General features: G+C 42.4%; 1 protein-coding gene across 1 annotated transcript; it reads left to right on the forward strand.

Moving 5' to 3' along the window:
• The first annotated feature begins 293 nt into the window (after positions 1-293).
• Positions 294-6,518, forward strand: MGC82578 (protein). Its single transcript, NM_001093344.1, is given in 6 exon segments — positions 294-345; positions 2,209-2,395; positions 2,619-2,695; positions 3,085-3,128; positions 4,883-5,069; positions 5,296-6,518. Coding segments are annotated over 6 exon segments (810 nt in total). The 5' UTR covers positions 294-297; the 3' UTR covers positions 5,563-6,518.
• Positions 6,519-21,757: the final 15,239 nt, after the last annotated feature.

The raw sequence follows: 21,757 nt of genomic DNA on the forward strand, positions 1-21,757 counted from the left end.
ATTCTCGCTGTCCACGTTGACAGTCTGGCACAATACCCTTATCCAAGATGGGCGCATCTCCCTGTGGAGTTTACAAACAGTAAGAGCCCGCCAGTCACTTGAGTGTCTGGCGAGCGGCTGAGCTGGGACGCCACGATTGGCAGGGAAGTCAGCGTGAGCTCAATCTCTTCCTCCTGTTCGACCAATGACCGCGAGTTTCGAAGGTGACGCAATGACACCGGCCCCGCCCACCTCATGAAGGCGCCTGTCAGAGCGCTAGTAGGTTGGACGCGCTCATTCCATACAGCAGAGGAGGAGATGGCGCCTGGGAATGTTATGGGGGCCGCTGAGGAGCTGGCTGACCAGGTAATAAGATAAACCCGTTGCCACGTCACAATAACACCCAGAGCTGAAATGTTCTCCTTTTCGTGTAACTATATAAATATAGCGTATAAACCCCCCCTAAATAAACTAGTGGTGTTTTCTATAGTCACTAATGACCGAGGGATGGGACAAACCATTCATAGAGACTGGGGGAAAGTCTATGTGTCATTAATAAGGGTTAAGTGGGGTCATGCAGGAAAGCTCATCTCAATTAGCCACACTCGCCTCTCTTCTATATGCTCCACTCTGCTTATCATCAGCCCTCGAGATCCCATGAAAAGATATTGAACGGAAATCTATTCTTTTTACAATTTAAAACCTAAATTAAATGATTTGACATGATAATAACGCACAGGGCTCAGCCAATGAAAGCGGACCATTTCGTTTTTCTTTCCTCCCCAACGTTGTAAAGCAAAAAAATCAGGTTGCTATCAGGTGCACCATCTGTTACTGGTCTAGTAACCCATAGCAACAGGCAGCAATTGCTTCCCAGCTGTTTGATAGCATCTGATTGGTTGCTACTGGTAACTTGACCTGCGCAAATTGGATATTTCAGTATCTTGTGGATAGAACTATTCTGAGAGATTTGCTCTTCTGAGCACTTTTGCAGTTAGAACACCAGAGGCTTGAGTTACTGACGCAGGAGGAGTCTCTTGGCTTTTTGCTGCTCCTCTCTGAGCCTGTCTGTATCGGCAGAACAGTAGCGACGTTGTGTTGCAGGGAAGTTGTGCATCAGTGTTGGACTGGCCCACTGGGAAACCAGGAAAAGTCCTGATGGGCCAAGGTGTCAGTGGACCCTCCTGCTGCTAAACATTTGGCCTATTTCATGGCTATTCCCTATTTCTATGAGAACAAAGAGGCTAAATAGATGGAATAATAGATTATAGTGTGTAAAGAAAAGAGACTAGGAGAATAGAGGTTGAGTGAGGAGAGGAAGAAAATTAGTACTGAGAGTGGGCCCCTGGTCTAAGATTAATTGGTGGGCCCCTGGTCTAAGGTTTTTGGGTGGGCCCCTGGTGTCCCAGTCCGACACTGGCTGTGCATCAGTCGCTGAGTTAAGTTTGAAAAAAAACCTGAATAGTGGAAGACGAGCTGTTACATGTTGAGTCAGGTTGTGGCAGAGAGAGGAAAATCCAATGTGGGTGTGATTGCTGGGACCACACAGAGTATATGGACATTTACTCTCCTGAATCTTCTTTACTTCTACTATAGACACCATCTCTCCCTACTATACCTGCTATCCCACAGTCACACTCCCTTCCCAGAGACTATTATCCACTGTTACTATAGGCACCACCTCTCCCTACTATACCTGCTATCCCACAGTCACACTCCCTTCCCAGAGACTATTATCCACTGTTACTATAGGCACCACCTCTCCCTACTATACCTGCTATCCCACAGTCACACTCCCTTCCCAGAGACTATTATCCACTGTTACTATAGGCACCATCTCTCCCTACTATACCTGCTATCCCACAGTCACACTCCCTTCCCAGAGACTATTATCCCACTGTTACTATAGGCACCATCTCTCCCTACTATACCTGCTATCCCACAGTCACACTCCCTTCCCAGAGACTATTATCTACTGTTACTATAGGCACCATCTCTCCCTACTATACCTGCTATCCCACAGTCACACTCCCTTCCCAGAGACTATTATCCACTGTTACTATAGACACCATCTCCCTCTACTATACCTGCTATCCCACAGTCACACTCCCTTCCCAGAGACTATTATCCACTGTTACTATAGACACCATCTCTCCCTACTATACTTGCTACACCTCCGTTACATTGTGTTGTTCATGTAGAGTGAGTCCCAGCTATGTCTGATTGCAGTTCCTGCGTGTGACTAAGCGGTACCTGCCACACATAGCTCACCTGTGTCTGGTCAGTACATTCCTGGAGGACGGGCTGCGCATGTGGTTGCAGTGGAATGAGCAGAGAGACTACATCAACATGTCGTGGAACTGCGGGATGTTCCTTGCAACCCTCTTCGTCGTCTTTAACCTGTGTGGCCAGTTAGGTAAGAGTCTGGCAACCTCTTGTTGTTATTATTAATACTAAAACCCGACATGCTGGGAGAGACTTCTGGGAAGCTGCATCATTCACATGCCGAGGGCAGCATCACCGGCGGGGTCAGATGTGCAGTTCAGCTCTGTATATACCTGACCCTGTTTCTATTGCAGTTATACACAGTGCAGCCATCTCATTGGTGGGACCTGAATGTTTTCTGTGTCTCTCCTCAGCTGGCTGTGTTCTGGTCTTGATACGGAAGTTTGTGCCTTATGCTTGCTTTGGCCTGCTCGGGATCATCGCTCTGCAGGTAAGGAGTGTGTCAGCTGCTATTCAGGGTTTCACAGTATATATATATATATATATAATACACAAAAGCCATGAATATCTTGTAAATTATATCCATATAAACGGTGAGTTCTGATGTCATTTCTGTCACATGACTCACTGAAATTTGTGTATTATAATAAATAAAGTTCCCCCAGTTGCAAAATATGAGGAAATTAGAAGTTACCTCGGAGTTCCTTCGGCCTTGTGTTTTTATATGGTTATGAAACTCCTCGGTAACTTATAATATCCTTATATTTTACAAGAGGGGGTACTTTATTCACTGTATATAAGGTTCCCCAGGGGAGAGTAATGGGGTATAAGTCCCCCAGAGGCAGCAGGAACATTAAACTTAACGCTTGTGTTTTTCAGACCATTGTTTATAATATCATTTGGGACATAAAGTTTCTCATGAGGTGGGTGCTGTTTCTTTAATTATCAATTAATAGTAGATCTGCCTGGTATTCTAACTCTATATTCTTTCCTTTACTCATTCTTCAATGGCTGCCCAGCCCTGCATTCTATTGCTTTAAGCTAACTTTTAGTATGTTATAGAATAGCCTATTCTAAGCAACTTTTAAGTTGGTCTTCATTATTTATTTGTTATAGTTTTTTTTTTAAATAATTTGCTTTATTCTTCTGGATCTTTCCAGCTTTCAAATGGGGGTCAGTGACCCCATCTAAAAAACAAATGCTCTGTAAGGCTACAAATGTATTGTTATTGTTACTTTTTATTACTCCTCTTTCTATTCAGGCCTCTCCTATTCATATTCCAGTCTCTTATTTAAATCAAATAATATGGACCCTAGCGCCCAGATTGCTAAAATTGCAAACTGGAGAGCTGCTGAATAAAAAGCTAAATAACTTAAAAACGACAAATAATAAAAAATGAAAACCAATTGCAAATTGTCTTCGAATATTACTCTCTAAGTCACATTAAAGGTAACCTCAAAGGTGAACAACCCCTTTAGGGAACAGATTTATCAAGGATCGAAATTCGAATTTTTAAGTTTTCTTATGGTCAAAACTGTCAAAGTCGATTAGGGAGTTATTCGAATTCGATTCGAGTTTTCAAAAAATACTCTGGCCCTTTTAAGAACTCGAATTCGACTATTTGCCTCGACTAATTCGAGGTCAGTGGGAGATCGTCAATTTTGAGTTGTTTGCCTTCCTGACATTCGAGTTTTTTTTTCGGAGAAAAAAAATCTAATCCATTTTTTAAAGTTCGATTCAAATTCAATTCAAGTTTTCGGGTCGATCCTACTCACCCGAGTTTAAAAAATCATATTTTTATAAGGGATACATCAAATCCAGTATTCGGTTCGGGATTTGGCCAGGATTTTGCCTTTTAAAGCAGGATTCATATTCGGCCAAATCCTTCTGCCCGAATCGAATCCTAATCTGGGGCGGGGAGGGAAATCGCATGACTTTTCGTCAAAAAACAAGGAAGTAAAAAATGTTTTCCCCTTCCCACCCGTATTTTGCATACGCAAATTCAGATTTGGTTCAGTATTTGGCCAAATCTTTTGCGAAGGATTCGGGCGTTCGGCTAAATCCAAAATAGTGGATTCAGTGCATCCCTAGTGTTTTCTTGCAACATCGCAAGGTCAGAAGGTTCCAGTTGCGAAAGGGTGAAAAGTAGGGATGAGCGAATTTGTCCCGTTTCACTTTGCCGAAAAATTCTCAAAACTGTGAGAAACTTTGCTAAAATGTCAACAGACCTCAACATTTTTACTTGCAGCGATTTTTCATTTTTTTTTATCGATTTTTACGCGCGCAACAATTTTTCTCGCTCCAAATGCATTTCGTAGGGTTCGGCCGAATCTATAATAGTGGATTCACTGCATCCCTAATTTTTATAATGAATTTCGATTGGTCAAATTTTGAGTTCAAGGGAGTTTTAAAAAAAACTCGCATGAATTTGAAATTCGACCCTTGATAAATGTGTCTCTATGTGTGCAGAAGACTTTTGCTTTTTTGTGTGGCTGCTACACTAAAAAAGGACCATGTTAAAGACCAATGTAATATCGGAGCTTCAGCCTGTTGGGTCTCTGCTCTCCCAAGCCTCGGACTCAGGTCTTCATGCTCAGTGTGGCAGTCACGGGGGAGAAAAGGGCAGTTGGAGCTGGTTATGGATGTCTAATGCTGTCTCATTTCTAACATTCCTCAGGAACATGGCTCTGGTTGGGGGTCTCTTGCTGCTCTTGGCCGAGTCCCGGTCGGAAGGGAAGTCCATGTTTGCAGGAGTCCCTAATATGGGTGGGACATCACCACGTCAGTATATGCAACTGGGGGGCAGAGTGCTGCTCATCCTTATGTTCATGACCCTGCTCCGTTTCAATGCCAGCGCCTTCAGTGTAAGTACAGTAGGGCATTTAGGGTGGGATATGGAAGGAGATGATTTGTGCTGTCCCATGGGTGGAATTGTCTCATGAGGAGTTTAGAGGCCTTTTGTGTGAATGGGAGATGAGTAGAGACTGAGAATACAGAGATGGAAATTGATGGCTGAAGGGCAGAGTTTAGGGTGTGTGTCTGGGGGAACATGTGGCTAACTATTTTTTTTTTTTTCCTATTTTCTCTCAGATATTCCAAGACATTTTTGGCCTGGCCCTTATTCTTCTGGTTGCCGTAGGCTTTAAGACCAAGCTGGCGGCACTTACGCTGGTGCTGTGGCTGCTGATCATCAACGTGGTTCAGAATGCCTTCTGGTCAATCCCATCCCATCGTCCTCTCCACGACTTCCTGAAGTACGACTTCTTCCAGACCCTGTCGGTTATGGGGGGGCTGCTCCTGGTAGTAGCACTAGGGCCCGGGGGAGTTTCAATGGATGAACATAAAAAGAAGTGGTGAGCTCTTCCATCGGTTTCCGTTGCATCACCAAGGACCGTTTATCTAGTTTCAGATGACAGCTCCATCATACAGTTGTCTACTTGAGCCATTGGACTAAAGAATCATTGTTCTCTGAAGGAAGGGGGTGCAGCAGGTTCATTTAAGGCATCAGAAATCCATAGTTTGATAAAAAGGGGGTTGCTCCAATGGATGTGCTCCCTTGTCTTGTGATGGGTGGTTTGCTCTGGATTCCTCTAATGTACAGCTCCCTGATGGTTGAGTCTGGCCCCATTGGGGGGGCTTTAGATTAGAGGTGGGGAGGAATGTACCAGACTTTTCTGTGCATTTGCTGTGCATAGGAAATTCTGTTTTTGGCAGTAACAGGGGGTGTGCCAGATGCTTCTAAAGTTCCTGCTGCATCTGTAAATTCATGGTTGTAAACTAAGAAGCCTGACGAAGCATTGGAGCACAGTTTAGTAGTGATAGAGAGGGACGAGCAACCCTCTTAATCAAGACTGAGAAGTACAGTTGGAAGTTACTCCCAGAATTTACTTAGACCAATAAAATCTGAGTAAGAGCCACATATAAGCAGCATCTTGCTCTTCAGAGCACCACAACCCTCAGAAAAGCAAGTTCCTACGTGAGATGGGTGCATGTATCTTAAACCTGCTCCCTAATGCTAGACTGGAAACGGGTAGATGCCAATTACCTATTTGTATTAAATGGGGGGGGGGTTATCGCTTCCGTCATCACATAATACATGGAACGCAACTTGCTTCCAGACCGGGTTTAAAACTCTTCCTTCCGTGCTGCTCAGCAGACAAAGTGCTTTGTATCAATGATTTTTTTTTTTTTAAAGTAATGTATCATGGATATAGAAATTGAATGCCGCTGTTCAGCCTTTTGGGCTTATCTGATATCTGCCCATTTCTGATATATATATATATATCTTTATATAATAAAACGTATAGTGGTAAGTGTGCTGTGCGATGAGTCGTGTGTAAGTCAAACTTTGTCACTTCTGCTAAGCCCTGTGTCGACACTGAGCCCCATGGCCTGCGGGAAGCTCCTGTAGGACTCGGGGTTGAAGTCATTAGTGAATTAGATAGTGATAGTGAGTTAAATCGTGTAAAAGCCATAAATCCTGAAGTTTGTGCTGGGCGGGTGCTGCAGGCATTAACTTGTGGCCAGTAAATCTATATGAAGCAAAGGTTACCTGATTGCAAATGATGACTGGTGTGTCTGTGAGACTATACAGTAGACTCTACTCCAGGGGGCCCAAAAGGTACATCGGGATCTACCAGTAGACCTTTAGCTGGTGATCAGTAGATCTCAAGACACTGTCAACAAGCAGCTTGTCTATATCACCCTCCTGTTTCATGCTTTTCATTCAGATATTTATTGTGTTAAGGTTACAGAAGAAATAGTTGTTAAATATAGCGATATAAATTCTCATAAATCAATATAATATTTAAGTAATATTCGTCATGGGACAAAATGCTACCAAAACTTTTATGAATGTACAGCAGATCATAATGTGACAACATCGCCAAAAGTAGAACTCGCATTAGTAAAGTATGGGCACCCCTGCTCTCCTCATTCATTGGAGAACACACACATACACATATATATATGCAAATTATGATTTGGTTCGGTATTCGGCCGAATCTTTCATGCAGGATTCGGGGGTTCAGTCAAATCCAAAATAATGGATGGAGAATTTGACCTGTGGGGAATTCTCCTCCCCCCAGACTAACTACCCCTTCGGGGAGATGCCCCATACTCCATACTTACCACTTGGTGCAGATTCTTCCAGCGAAGTTCCAAGCATCCATCTTCAGTGTCCACTGTAAGCTGACTGAGAGGTCGGTAATTTCACGCAAACGCAGTTGCCGCAATCCGGAGAAAAATCTACAAAACAAATCAACTGAAAACGTTTTTGGAAGGTGAACAACCCCTTTAATGGCATTAACAGAATCAGCATCACATCATCACTTGCCAGGGCATTCCCCAACCTCACTGTCCTCTCCCAGCGCTGCTTCAAATGAAGGTTCTGCCCCTGGAGTTAAGGGGAAGGGCTTTGAAAAAATAAATTTCCCCACTATCTGTCTATTATATGCTCTAATGTACTTGTGAAGTGTAATCATGTCCCCCTCTCAAGTGTCTTTTTTTCCAGAGAAAACAACCCCAACCTTGACAGTCTCCCCTCATAATTTAACTCTTCCCTCCCTCTAACCAGTTTAGTTGCATCAAAGGTCGAAGTGAAGTTTGAAGTATTGTCTCTTTAAAACTTCGACCATTCGCCACCTTACAGCTGCTGTTTTAGCCTATTGGGGACCTCCTAGAACCTGTATGGAGGCAATTGGGGGAGTTTGGGAGATCGAAGGTCGAAGTTAAAAAAACTTCGAATCAAAGTAGCGCTACTTCGGTACTGTTATTGGTAGTGTTCTGAATACGTATAATAATTTGGGTAAAGCCATCATTTTGACCGTAGCCATTCTTCCCATTCAGGATATGCATAGTGGTTTCCATTTATCTAGTTGTGCCTGTACGTCCTTTAGTACTTTTGGATAGTTGCTGTTGTAGGTTCTTGTGACAGAGTTGCCAAGTTCAATTCCTAAGTAGGAGATTGTTTCATGTCTCCATTGAAATGGGTAGGTTTCCGTTAGTACTTTTGTTTTGTCCCTGGGTATACATATTGGCAGGGCCTGCGACTTGTTAACGTTCAGCTTGTAGTATGATATTTGACTGTATTTTGTTAGTATTTGAAAAAGTGTTGGCACTGATTCGTCTGGGTTAGTAAGGGACAGTATGATATCGTCTGCGAAAAGTGCTAGCTTGTAATGCGCAGAGCGAGTTTTTATTCCCGTTATTTCTGTTGTATCTCTAATTGTTTTGGCCAGGGGCTCCAAGATTAAATTGAATATGAGAGGGGACAACGGGCATCCCTGTCTTGTCCCGTTGGTAATGCTAAAGGGGTCAGGCAAAAACCCCAAATTTGTGACCTGTGCAGATGGTTTGGAATATAAGGCCAATATTGAGTGCAGTATTTCGTCTTGGAATCCGAATGCTTGTAAGGTTTCTTTCATGTACTGCCAGTGCACTCTATCGAAGGCCTTCTCAGCATCTAGTGCTAGTATCAATGATGGTGTCCTCTGGCGCGTGATTTTCTCCATGAGCGATATCATCTTCCTAGTATTATCTACTCCTTGTCTACCTTTGGTGAAGCCAGATTGGTCTTGGTGGATTATATTTGGCAGTATCTCCTGTAATCTGTTGGCTATTACTTTTGCGGAAAGTTTAGTATCTCCATTGAGCAGTGAGATGGGACGGAAATTTGAACATTGGTTTGGGGCCTTTCCTGGTTTAGGGATTGTCGTTATGGTTGCTTTCAGCATCTCGGTTGGGAGACCACCGCCTTGTTGGATGCAATTGAAGAGTTTGGCCAGTTGGGGAATCAGAATTGTTTGGAACTGTTTGTAGTAGGAGATTGTTAGGCCATCCGGTCCTGGTGCTTTGCCTTGTGGGGTAGCGTTTATGGCTCCCTGTATTTCGCTGGGAAGAATAGGTGTGTTCAGCCTATGTAGTTGCTCTGGGGTTATTTGTGGTAAGTTCGCTATCTTAAGGAAGGCATGTATGTCCTGTTGAGTTGGTTGGTGGGTGCCAGGGTCTTGGTTAAGGTTATACAGTGTTGAATAGTATGCTGCAAAAGCATCCGCTATGCCTTTAGGGTTGGTGATTTTCTTGCCTTCTTTGCTTGTTATATGATCAATTGCTCGGTTTATCTGTTTTTTCCGTAGGAGATTCGCTAACAGCTTGGAAGCTTTATTGCCTTTTGTGTAGTAAGTTGCTTTTAGTCTTTGAAGGCAGTAATTTATTCTGATTAAGTCTAGTTCATGTAACTTACTTCTTACTTCCCTTAGTGCCTGAGCTGTTTTTTTGTTAGGATGGGTTTTGTTTTGGCTTTCTAGTGCTTGTAATTGCTTTGTTAGATCTTGTTTTGTTTTTTCTCTTTGTCTTTTGAGTGTGGAGGCATATTTGATGAATTGCCCTCGGATGACTGCTTTGTGTGTGCACCATAAAGTAGCGTCTGGGACCTCTCCAGTATCGTTCAGGTCGAAATATTCCTGAAGAGTTTGACTACACTTTTGGGAGATTTCTTTGTTGTGAAGTAGGGAGTCATTTAGTCTCCAGTGTGAGGTGGATGGAGTTGTTTTCCCCATTGTGATAAGTGTTGTTACTGGCGCGTGGTCAGTCCACGTTATCGAACCTATTGTGGAATTTGCAACCCGTTGGAGTAGGAGTTTATCAGTAAAAATGTAGTCTATCCTTGAGTATCTTGTATGTGGATGTGAGTAGTGTGTAAAGTCCTTTTCGGTAGGGTGGATTTCACGCCACGAATCATAGAGAGTGAGAGTCTTGAGATGCTTATTTAGGTTAGAGGCATGAGCAAGAGTTTCTTTTCGAGGGATTCTGTTGTCCTCTGATTTCGTGTCTAGGTCTAGATTTAGTGGTATGTTGAAGTCTCCTCCTATTATCAGCTGGCCTTTTTTGATTTTATCTATATTTTTGAAAAATGTTCGATAGAAAGAGGACTGTTTTTTTGTTGGAGCATACACTGACGCTACAGTATAAGTACATTCTTGTAGATGTATAACAGCAATGATGTATCTTCCCAGGGGATCAGAGTGCTGTTTGATTATTTGGGGATTTATTGTCGTGTGGAACCAAATTGCCACTCCTTTTTTTTTTATAGTACTGCTGGCGTAGATTTGTTGGGGGTAATCCTTGCAATCAAGCCTTGTGGGGCATCCAGATATTAAGTGAGTTTCTTGTAGGCACAATATAGTTGTTTTGAGCTGTTTGGCCCAGTGTATTAGTTGTAATCTTTTGTTAGGACTGTTGAGGCCGTTAACATTAATAGATGTTATAGATATCGCCATTTTTGTGTACATAGTGTGTGTTGCTTAAATGGGTACTCACATCTATCCGGGTAATGGTAGATCAGCTTCCTTTGGAATAGATTACGAGAGCCAAGGTTTCCATATCGTTTGTTCTTGTTCATCTCGGTACCGACTGCGTCTACAGCAGCTGTTGCTTGAGTAAGGAAGGATAGGGAACGGGGGAAAGGGGTGTGAAAAATAGAGAGAAAGGACAGAAAAAAAAGACATGTTAAGCATAGCAGTTGAACATGCAAACTTATTTACAACAATACTAAACAGAGTATCGTAGAGGGTGGCTTTTTGGTATATATCTGGTGTCTGTACCGTGTAGCCAAAAAAAGGGGGGGGGGTTGTACTATAAGAAGCATTCTGCAGGGTTTGTGTTCATTTTCTTTTTCTTGGATTGAGTTGAGTGTTACGTATGGCCAATGGGATTACGTGACCAGTGTGTTCTTGAGATCGAGTTTCAGGTGACATCATTGGATCCCATGTCTTCTTGGTCTTGTGTGTCAGTTACGGTTCTACGTTGGCTGGCTCTGCTGGGCTGCCATTCTTGTTGAAGTTTATGCATTTTTGCTGGTGTCTTCAGCGGGGCATCCTGTTGTTGGAGCAGCTGCCACTGCTTTAATAGCTGCGTTCCATGTTGAGGTGAGTCCATAATGACCGCTGTATCTTTATATTGCACTCTCAATTTTACTGGGAATAGCCATCTGTATGGAATTTTTGCTTCTCTGAGCTTTGTTGTAATCGGAGCAAATTCTTTACGTTTTTTCATAGTATATGCTGAGAGGTCTGGGAAGCATTGGAGCATGGCATATTTTTCTGGGAGTGTTTGTTTATCTCAAAATGCGCTTAAAATTAATTCCTTGATGTGGAAAAAATGTAGCCGTAGGATCACTTCCCTGGGCGCATTGGGAGGAGCATTTTTGTTTTTGGGGAGCCATTCTATATCCGCCATTTTGTTAGTAAGCTGCTGTATCTCAGTTTCCAATGCACTGTGCGAATCTATGAGTTCGTTGTGGGAACTTACAAGTTCAGCCATTTTATTTTCCAGGTGGTCCGTACGACCCTCTAGTTGTTTGACCTCCTTGTGTAGTTCTGCGACAGTATTCTTGAAGTCTGCTTGGATATCAGACCGGAGCGAGGAGAGTAAATCTTTCAAAATCAGCAGAGTTACAGTACGCTGCTAATGGGTATCAGACAGTGTTTGAGATGTTGCACTGGCATCTTCGTCGGTGCGTGATGGGCTACTGCTGCACGATCCAGCACCCTCATGGCATGGAGTGCATTCACCTGCTTGTGAGCCAGATTTAGGGTAGAAAGCCATCATTTTGACTGGTGACAGTCGTTTCCTTATGATGCTCAACTATGATTATCGGTATTGCTAATGGACCTCCTTGCACTTTGCTGCCCCAACTCAATTAGTTAATAATCCTTGCAGGTAGCTTCTTAAGGGTGTTTTACTGCATCAGCATTCAGAGTAATCCCTCATATTCGCTGAGGTTTTATAGTGTGGGCACCACCAGATAGTAGCTGCTTTAGGCCCTCCAAAAGTCCACTGGTCTTGGGACAGGTTCCCAGGGTGGTGACAAGGAGAGTGGCAGCTGCAGCTGGAGTGGGTTAGGCAGGGCTTCCAAAGAGGATTGGTGGATATAGCCAAGGATGTTATGCCAGACCTGCTGATGTTGAATCTGCCCTGGGTCCTTAACTGCTGTGACGGAGACCCCTGTTCTTATTTGTGCCGCTTGCCCTTTAATCCGGTTCCCCGGGGTTTTCCCTCTAGCCACCCCACCTGTTTCACTGTTATTGGGAAGGATTGGGCGCCGTGGTGTGTAAAATGCAGCTCCTCTCAGAGAACTGCGGGTCAGTGCTGTGAGGATGCAGCGTGTGGCGTTGTGCACTTGCAGAGCTGCTTTATATGGTAGGTCGGAATGCCTAAGTGGGAGCCTCAGACAAGAGTCACCCCTTCAATGTCCAGCCTTTCTGGGCCTCCCGCACTCCTTACTTGACGCCTCGGGCCTGCGAGGAGGGAAGACCGAACTTCCGTTCTGATGCGGCGGCGAGCACCCGCCTACGCAAGTCCCCGGCTTTGCTGTGCTTGGTAGGCCGCACTGATAACTCCGGCCCGGTTGCGGACAGAGGCTCCGTTTTTATTTTCCTATGCGGCGGGCTCTCCCTCCTTCACTCGGAGGAAGGTGTTGAGCCGCTGATGCCACGCACAGATGGGGGATCACGGGATTTAGGCTGTAGCCCCCAGGAGAAGCTTCAGGACACGTCCGCCTCGTTGTGCAATACCGATTTTTTTCATCAACACTTCAACAACCGACTAATGTAACAACCACATCTTAAAGATCTATAGACCAGCAGCTCCACCGATAAGTGTACTGAGAATGCTTAAGGAACATTACCCCCTCCCCTCTCCTTTCCCCCCTCTTCGACTCTCTCCCATCTGCTCTTTCTTCACTCTGTCTTCTTTCAACTGTTGATTTATTGTGAAAAACCTCAATAGAAAAAGTTAAATATTAGTGCTACTTCGACCCCAAAAAACTTCAACCACCATGCCGTTGGTCTTTTTGAATTAGAAGTTTGAGGTTTTTATAACTTGGAACGTTGACCTTTGATAAATCTGCCCTTAAGTCTCTGCACTCTCTCCAGCTCATTTATATCCCTCTTAAAGAGTAATTTACCTTTTAGTATGTTATAGAATGGCCATTTCCAAGCAACTTTTCAATTGATCTTCATTATTTATTTTTTATAGTTTTTAAATGAACTGCCTTCTTCTGACTCTTTTCAGCTTTCAAAAACCAAATGCTCTGTAAGGCTACACATGTATTGTTATTGCTACTTTTTATTACTCATCTCTCTCCTATTCATATTCTTATTCAAATCAGTTCCTGGTTCAGGGTAATTTGGACCCTAGCAACCAGACTTCTAAAGTTACAAACTGGAGAACTGCTGAATGAAAAGCTAAATAACTCAAAAACCACAAATACATAATATAGAATGAAAACCAATTGCAACTTGTCTCAGAATCTCACTCTCTACGTCATACTAAAAGTTAATTCAAAGGCGAAGACCCCTTTAATTGCATACTCCAGGTGAGGCCTAACCAGGGACCTTTTATATTTTCAACAAATAGGCTTTAGATATAAGTTCCAATTGGCTACTAAACATTTGAATCTTAAAGGAGAAATCAACCCTAAAGTTAAAAACCCCTACCCTATATCAACCCTGCTTCCCCCAGCCTAAGGGGCAGATTTATCAAGAGTCGAATTTCAAAGTGTTAAAAACTTCGACCATCGAATTGCTTCACTTCGACATTCAAAGTCAAAGTATTTTTTAATCGAATATGGCCGTTTTTGGTCGAAGTAAAATCGTTTGATCACACAATGAAATCCTTCGAAACGAACGATTTAATCGAACGATTTTACTTCAACTTCTAAAAACTTAGCCAAATGTTGGCTATAGGTCCTAGGAGGTCCCCATAGGCTAACATAGCAATTCAGCAGGTTTAAGGTGGCGAAGTGTCAAAGTCGAACTTTTTTAAAGAGACATTACTTCGATTTTCGAAGTCAAAATTTTTACTTTGTGTCAAAGTCGAATTGAGGCCTATTCGATGGTTGAACTACCCAAAAAATAGTTTGAAATTCAACGTTTTTAACTTCGAAAATTCACTTAGACCCTTAGTAAATCTGCCCCTTGGTGTTACCCAAGGCAAATGCCCCTAATGTTTTACTTACCCCTCGGTACAGATTCAGGCATCCAAGTTCACGGCAACCATCGTCTTCTCTTCGGAGATCTTCGGAATGAGACTGGCGTGGAAGCGCATGCGCAGTTGGAGCAATTTTATGTCTCTCGACAACTGTGCATGCACCGAAACTCACAAAAATTGCAGAAGTGATGGTCTCATTATGAAGATTACTGAAGCGGCTGAAGATGGTGCCCATGAACTCCGATGCCTAAATCTGCTCCGAGGGGTAAGTAAAACGTTTGGGGCATTTCCCCGGGGTAACACTTAGGCTGGCGGGAGGAGGGTCTATGTAGGGAGGTGTTTTTTTAACTTTATGGTTCAATTCTCCTTTAATATTAAAATGGTTACACCGCACACCCGGAAATTTACTCACTTTCACTGCTCTAGTGGTGCACCACTAGCACCACTAGAGCAGTGAAAGTGAGTAAATTTCCGGGTGTGCGGTGTAACCATTTTAATACTATTGACTGTCTGACGCATAAATCACTAGCACCCTGGTCAAGATGTCCTTTGAAGACATTAGCAACACCACCACTAAGTGTGCAGCACCTTTTGGCTTTACAGAGGAGGAAAGGAAAAGAATCCTGGACACAGTACAGAATGTACCGGTTTTAACCCCTCCAATGCCAGATAAAAACTTGCTTAAACACTTTGAATTTATGAATAAAAAGGAATTGAGCCTTACCTTGCATCTCTCCACTTTGGGCGAATATGTGAAGGCATCTAGAATTCCCAGGGGACTGCGTGTCCATTTGGAACCCATTCTCTGTAAGGATAATGCAGAATTTAGAGATAAATGGCATCAAATACTAGACAGATGCAGCATTGATTTGATGACTTTAACTATACAGGCCCTGCAGGGGGAAATCCGTGAGACTGATCAAGAGATACATAAACTCACCACGGAAATAAAGAGTACATTTACTACTGAAGAAGTGACGGAAACCCTAAACGCTACTAAAATAGAACTGGGAAAACTTCGTGAATATATCCTGCAAAAGAAACTGAAAAAATTCAAACGGGATACACAAGATTACCAATTGGGGCAGGTGTATACATGGACGCAGCAGAGAAGAGAAGGTCGACGCGGATTAGGTAGAGGACGCCGTTATCCGCGAGGCGGACGCGGAATGATGACGTCAGCTGGAACGCAAAGAGAACACCGCAGAGATTCATCGGCTTCTTCCGGGTCACGTGATCGCACGTTTGATTCGGTAACAGAGGGAGACAGTCCAGCGGCCTCTCCAATATCCCCACAGCCTTTTTTAGGCACAAGCGCACACGGAGGGGATACGGTAGGAGGAGAGAGAAGGTTACCCTCCGCAGTCAGGCCCAAGGAAGGGAATCGGAAGATCACAGCATCAACAGCAGAAAACCAGGAAGGCAGGGACTACCCTCTGAGGAGAAAGAAATAGAAAACCTGGTAATTAACTTATCTTCTAAGGAACTATCTGCTGATGAAATAACTGTCCTTAACAAGGGTTTGGGCTATGTACCGACAAACAAATGTGATCCATTTACTTTACAGGTGGAAATGTACAAATTTGTGAGGTCATTGAAATTGAAAATGCTATTTATGGATAAAGACAGGGGTGTATTGTCCCAAAATAAGAAAGAAATTCTTTATGGGAAATTAAAAAATCGTAGTACATTTAACCCAAATATAAATAATGCCTCTATAGAGACCTTTACAAATATGGTTTACAATGATATTGAAACGAACCTAGGTAAACACATGAATTCGAGAAGTAACAATTTAAAATATAAGGAAAGAGAAGCTTTAAAAGAGTTACAACATAATAAAGAAATTGTCATAAAAAGAGCGGATAAAGGTGGAGGTATAGTGATTCTGAATAAAGAAGATTATTTAATAGAGGTACAGCGCCAACTATCTAATGCAAATCACTATTTAGAAATGCAGAAGGACCCGACAGAGAAGTTAAAAACAGATATAAGGGTTTTCCTTAATGATGCGTGTCTAGCAGGGAGTATAACACCTGAGTTAGAGAATCTTTTGATTAAAGAGAACCCGAGAATACCAGTATTTTACCTCTTGCCTAAAGTACATAAAACCTTAATCAACCCCCCGGGAAGACCAATAGTATCAGGGGTAGACTCATTATTGCAGCCCCTGGCTATATATGTAGATACATATCTACAAGAAATCCTCCCGAAATTAGATACATGCCTTAAAGATACTACCCAGTTCTTGAAACTAGTAAAAGACACCACCTTAAGGATAGATACAGCAATACTTTGCACTATAGATGTAAAGGATCTCTATACATCAATTAGACATGAGGAAGGTATAGAATGTTGTAGGGAATATTTACAGAAGGAGAGGTTACAGGTGCAGGAGGTCAACTTCTTGTGTGATTGTCTAGACCTGATACTAAAACGAAATTATTTCCGGTTTGACAAAAAATTCTATTTACAAATACAGGGTACGAGTATGGGTGCCAACATGGCACCTGCCTATGCGAATATATATATGCATAAATTTGAACATGAATTTATTCTAACGCACCCTGTATATAGTGAATATATCGCCATGTGGTATAGATATGTGGACGACATGTTTATGGTTTGTACAGGAACAAGAGAACTATTGTCTGAATTCTATAATTACATGAATATAGTACATGAAACAATTAAATTTACTATGAATGTGGGCCCACATGTAGTAAATTATTTGGACGTAAGGGTTACCCTAAATGGGGGAACCTTTACAACCGATCTCTATAGAAAACAGACAGATAGACATAACCTCCTACACAGAGATAGTTACCACCCAGTAGGAGTAATGAAGGGACTACCAAAAAGTCAGTTCATCAGAGCGAGAAGAATTACCTCGTCTGATGAACTATACAAGGATCAGGCAGACATATTGATAAAAAAAATTTAACCAACGAGGGTATGACAGAAGGGAGTTAGAAAAGATCAAAGAAGAGGTGTTGGATATAGATAGAGAAGAATGTTTAAAAGTGAAAGAAAAAAGAAATAGAAAGAAAAAACTAAATTTGACATGCGTGACAACATATGGTCCCCATTCAACCTTTGTAAAGAAAGTGATACTACAATACTGGCCCATTTTACAAAAAGACAGAATATATGGCAGATTGTCTATGGAAAAACCACTCTTTAGCTTCAAAAGGGGTAAGACAATTTCTGATGGGATCATCAGAACTGATTTTGGGGAGAAACCCACCCAGAAAAGAGTTTCTAACAAAAATGGAACCTTTCCCTGTTACAATTGTGGACATTGTAACGGGGTGATCAAAGGAGATATATGTAAACACCCGAGTTTGGGGTATGATGTAAAACTCAAATCTTTTGCCACATGTGATACAGAAGGTGTAATTTATTTATTAAAATGCCCCTGTGGACTAGGATATGTGGGTCAAACATCTAGATCTTTCAAATTAAGAATGAATGAGCATAAAAGTGTCATAAGAAACTTTAAACCAGAAGCGAATGAGGTTAAAGGGAAAGAAAAAGAGAAATACAAGAAAGAGACACTACTAGCAAAACATTTCTTTGAAATGAAACATAACGTATCGCAGCTAAGGTGGCAAATCTTAGAAGTGGTTCGAAAGGATGAAGGTAATGATTTTAAAAGGAATCTTTTAAGGCGTGAGGCCTTTTGGATATGGCAACTTAAAACGCTAACTCCAAAGGGTCTCAATGAAAATTTCAGTTTGGCTTGTTTTTTATGATTTATTATATATATTTTCCCCAGTATGTTTGTTCCCCGATTTTTTGCCCTACTCATTCTTTTTCACTTAATTTTACTATTTTTCATTTCTCTATTTTTCCACAGATATGAACTGTCAGGTGATAGAGAAAAAGTATTATTAACAGTAAAGGTAGAAAATGACTCACTGATAAAATTGATTTTATTGTTTGAAAACAAAGGGTATGGGTTTAAGTACAGGGTTATATTGAATTTGGGTAATGTTACAACACTCTATGAAGTATAACAATATACGATTTTATATAAGAAAAAATCTTTTGATATAACTATTTATTGTCTATATATTATGAGAATTTTACAAAGTTTGAAATCTGATGGGGAAATTAAGGTAAAATGTTAATTAGATCACATGTAACAATGTAGGCGGAGCTAAGCCTATAAAGGTGTTTTTCTCACATTTGAATTTATATCCTGATGAAGGGAGGTTGTACCCCCCGAAACGTTGATATTGGTGGTGAATAAAAATAAAAGAAAGGGGGTTTCCCCGCTGCAGAAAACTGGTGTGTGCGGATCCATAATTGTTGAAATTGCTTCAATTCTCCTTTAAGACACAATCTAGTGGCTTCTGTTATTATGCAGATGAATTCATTTTCTGGGTCATAATTTTGTCACAACTGCAACCAAAGATTTGCAATCAAAATTGTATACTGAGATTAGTCAAAATTATATGTATATAAGCAAAAATGTAAAACCAAAATGCTGCCATTTTTGACTGAAGTTAACTGGAAATTTAGGTTTCTGCGATGGCCCAAATATTTCCTCTTACATTTTGAACTGAACCTATAGAGCGGGGGTCCCCAACCTTTTTTTCCCCATAAGCCACATTCATGTAATGAGAGTCGGGGAGCAACACAAGCATGAAAATAGTTCCAGGGGTAGCAAAACAAGGCTGTGATTGGCTATTTGTTAGTCCCTATGTGGACTGTCAATGTACAGGAGACTCTATTTTATAGGACATCCTCCAAGCCCAGAAATAAAAAATAAGCTCCTGCTTTGAGGCCACTGGGAGCAACATCCAAGGGGTTGGAGAGCAACATGTTACTCATGAGCCACTGGTTGGGGATCACTGGTATAGAGAATTTCCTGCTCAAACTTATCTATGCAGAGCAACATCACAAGTTAAATTTCTCACAAAATTAGGGATGCACAGAATCCACTATTTGGGATTAGGCCAAATCCCTGAATCCTTCATGAAAGATTCGGCCAAATACTGAACAGGATCCAACCCCTAATTTGCATATGCAAATGAGGAATGGGAAGGGAAAAAGTGGAAAAAACATTTTTACTTCCATATTTTGTGACAAAAAGTAATTCAACTTTGGCTCCCGCACACAGTCTGCTAATTAGTAGAACGATACCTGGTGCACAAAGGCACACAGGGTCAATGCAAGCAAGATTCAATGCAAGCAAGATGCCTTGCGTGTTTATTGCGAAATGCAACGTTTCAGGGTCACGCCCCTTTCTCAAGCATGCTTGAGAAAGGGGAAAGACCCCGAAACGTTGCATTTCGCAATAAACACGCAAGGCAGCTATTGAATATACAAATTGGGATTTGGATTGGCCAGACATGAGGATTCGGCCAAATACGAATCCTGCTGGAAAAAGGCCAAATCCTGCACCGAGTTCTGGGTTGAGTGCATCCATACACAATATTCATTTTTCAGGCAACTAAGCTAGTCGGCCATCATGAACAGCAGGAGGTTTGATCAGACATAGTCGGGACACCTGTTCAGTAGAAACGGGCTTGACATGATCTGTTGACTCTGAGAGAATGTTAGCAGGAGGTGGAAGATGCTGGGGAGACCCAGAATGGGATTCAAAATAGGCCCTGGTATTTCAGGTACACAGAGTCTATGGCATCTTACAGCAGCCCCTCTGACATTCCCCATAACCCACAGACTGACAGTCCAAGCTTAGTAGACTCTCCTGAATATACAAGTGACTGTCTCTTACACAGCATGAGAAGCCGAGCAAGCCTGGCCCAAACTTTCTAATAGAAAAGACCATGTCCCTAAAAAACTAACCTTCAATGGGCTGCACTGCTGGCTCTACCAATAATCCGACTAACAGCACCCCCATTCTAATGAACTGCTGCTTCCACCTTGAGCCTCAATGAGCAGTGATTCCTGCAGGAACCGCATGACAAATGCCCGGGTCACATTGGGCCCCTGAGTTTGGGCAACACTGGCCTGTGGCAATACATGGGCTACTGATATGTCACTGCACAATAACTATATGGGCTGCATAATGGGTACTTGTCCTGGCTCCTGTGTGTGTGTTTGTCAGTCAGTGTCTGTGTGTGTGTCACTCACAGGGTAACACACAGAAAGCCAAGCGTTATTAGAAAGCCTTGATTCCCTCTGGTGTTCCGTCAAGCCACCGCTGGAATAATTCAATCATGGGATATGGAAATCAAAGGCAAACAGCAGAATACCTGCTAATCAGTACTTTATTGTGCGTCCACACGACATGTTTCGGGCAGCAAAGGCCCTTTTTCAAGTGTGTACAAATCACACTGAAAAGTTGCTTTAAAGATCCACACTGGAAGTCCCACCTCTTAATTAATCAATCTATGCATCACATTTAACCCTTAAAACTGTTACAATTGGCTCTTAACAGTATCACCAATGACTTTTTGGATATATAAAATATAAAAAGTATTAAATCCATTGAAAAAGTTAAAAGTTCAAATTGATGTGTGTGTGTCAGTGAGTGTGTGTGTCAGTCTGTTTGGGTGTCAGTCTGTGTCTCAGTCAGTGTTTGTGTGTGTGTCAGTGTGTGTGTGTATGTCAGTCTGTGTCAGTGTTTGTGTGTCAGTCTGTGTCAGTGTGTGTGTGTCAGTCTGTGTCAGTGTTTGTGTGTCAGTCTGTGTCAGTGTTTGTGTGTCAGTGTGTGTGTGTCAGTCTGTGTCAGTGTGTGTGTGTCAGTCTGTGTATGTCAGTCTGTGTCAGTGTGTCTGTGTGTCAGTGTGTGTGTATATGTCAGTCTGTGTCAGTGTTTGTGTGTCAGTGTGTGTGTGTCAGTGTGTGTGTGTATGTCAGTCTGTGTCAGTGTTTGTGTGTCAGTCTGTGTCAGTGTGTGTGTGTCAGTCTGTGTCAGTGTTTGTGTGTCAGTCTGTGTCAGTGTTTGTGTGTCAGTGTGTGTGTGTCAGTCTGTGTCAGTGTGTGTGTGTCAGTCTGTGTATGTCAGTCTGTGTCAGTGTGTCTGTGTGTCAGTGTGTGTGTATATGTCAGTCTGTGTCAGTGTTTGTGTGTCAGTGTGTGTGTGTCAGTGTGTGTGTGTATGTCAGTCTGTGTCAGTGTTTGTGTGTCAGTCTGTGTATGTCAGTCTGTGTCAGTGTGTGTGTGTGTCAGTGTGTGTGTGTATGTCAGTCTGTGTCAGTGTTTGTGTGTCAGTGTGTGTGTGTCAGTGTGTGTGTGTATGTCAGTCTGTGTCAGTGTTTGTGTGTCAGTGTGTGTGTGTCAGTGTGTGTGTGTATGTCAGTCTGTGTCAGTGTGTGTGTGTCAGTGTGTGTGTGTATGTCAGTCTGTGTCAGTGTGTGTGTGTCAGTGTGTGTGTGTGTATGTCAGTCTGTGTCAGTGTGTGTAAGTCGGTCTGTGTCATTGTGTGTGTGTGTCAGTCTGTGTCAGTGTGTGTGTGTGTCAGTCTGTGTCAGTGTGTGTGTGTGTGTGTCAGTCTGTCTACCTCCCAACTGTCCCTTTTTCAGAGGGACAGTCCCTCTTTTGACAGCTCAACCCGCAGTCCCTCATTTGTACGGGGAAAGTCCCT

The sequence above is a fragment of the Xenopus laevis genome, chromosome 3L (genome assembly GCF_017654675.1).
Source record: "Xenopus laevis strain J_2021 chromosome 3L, Xenopus_laevis_v10.1, whole genome shotgun sequence".
Classification (NCBI taxonomy): Eukaryota; Metazoa; Chordata; class Amphibia; order Anura; family Pipidae; genus Xenopus; species Xenopus laevis.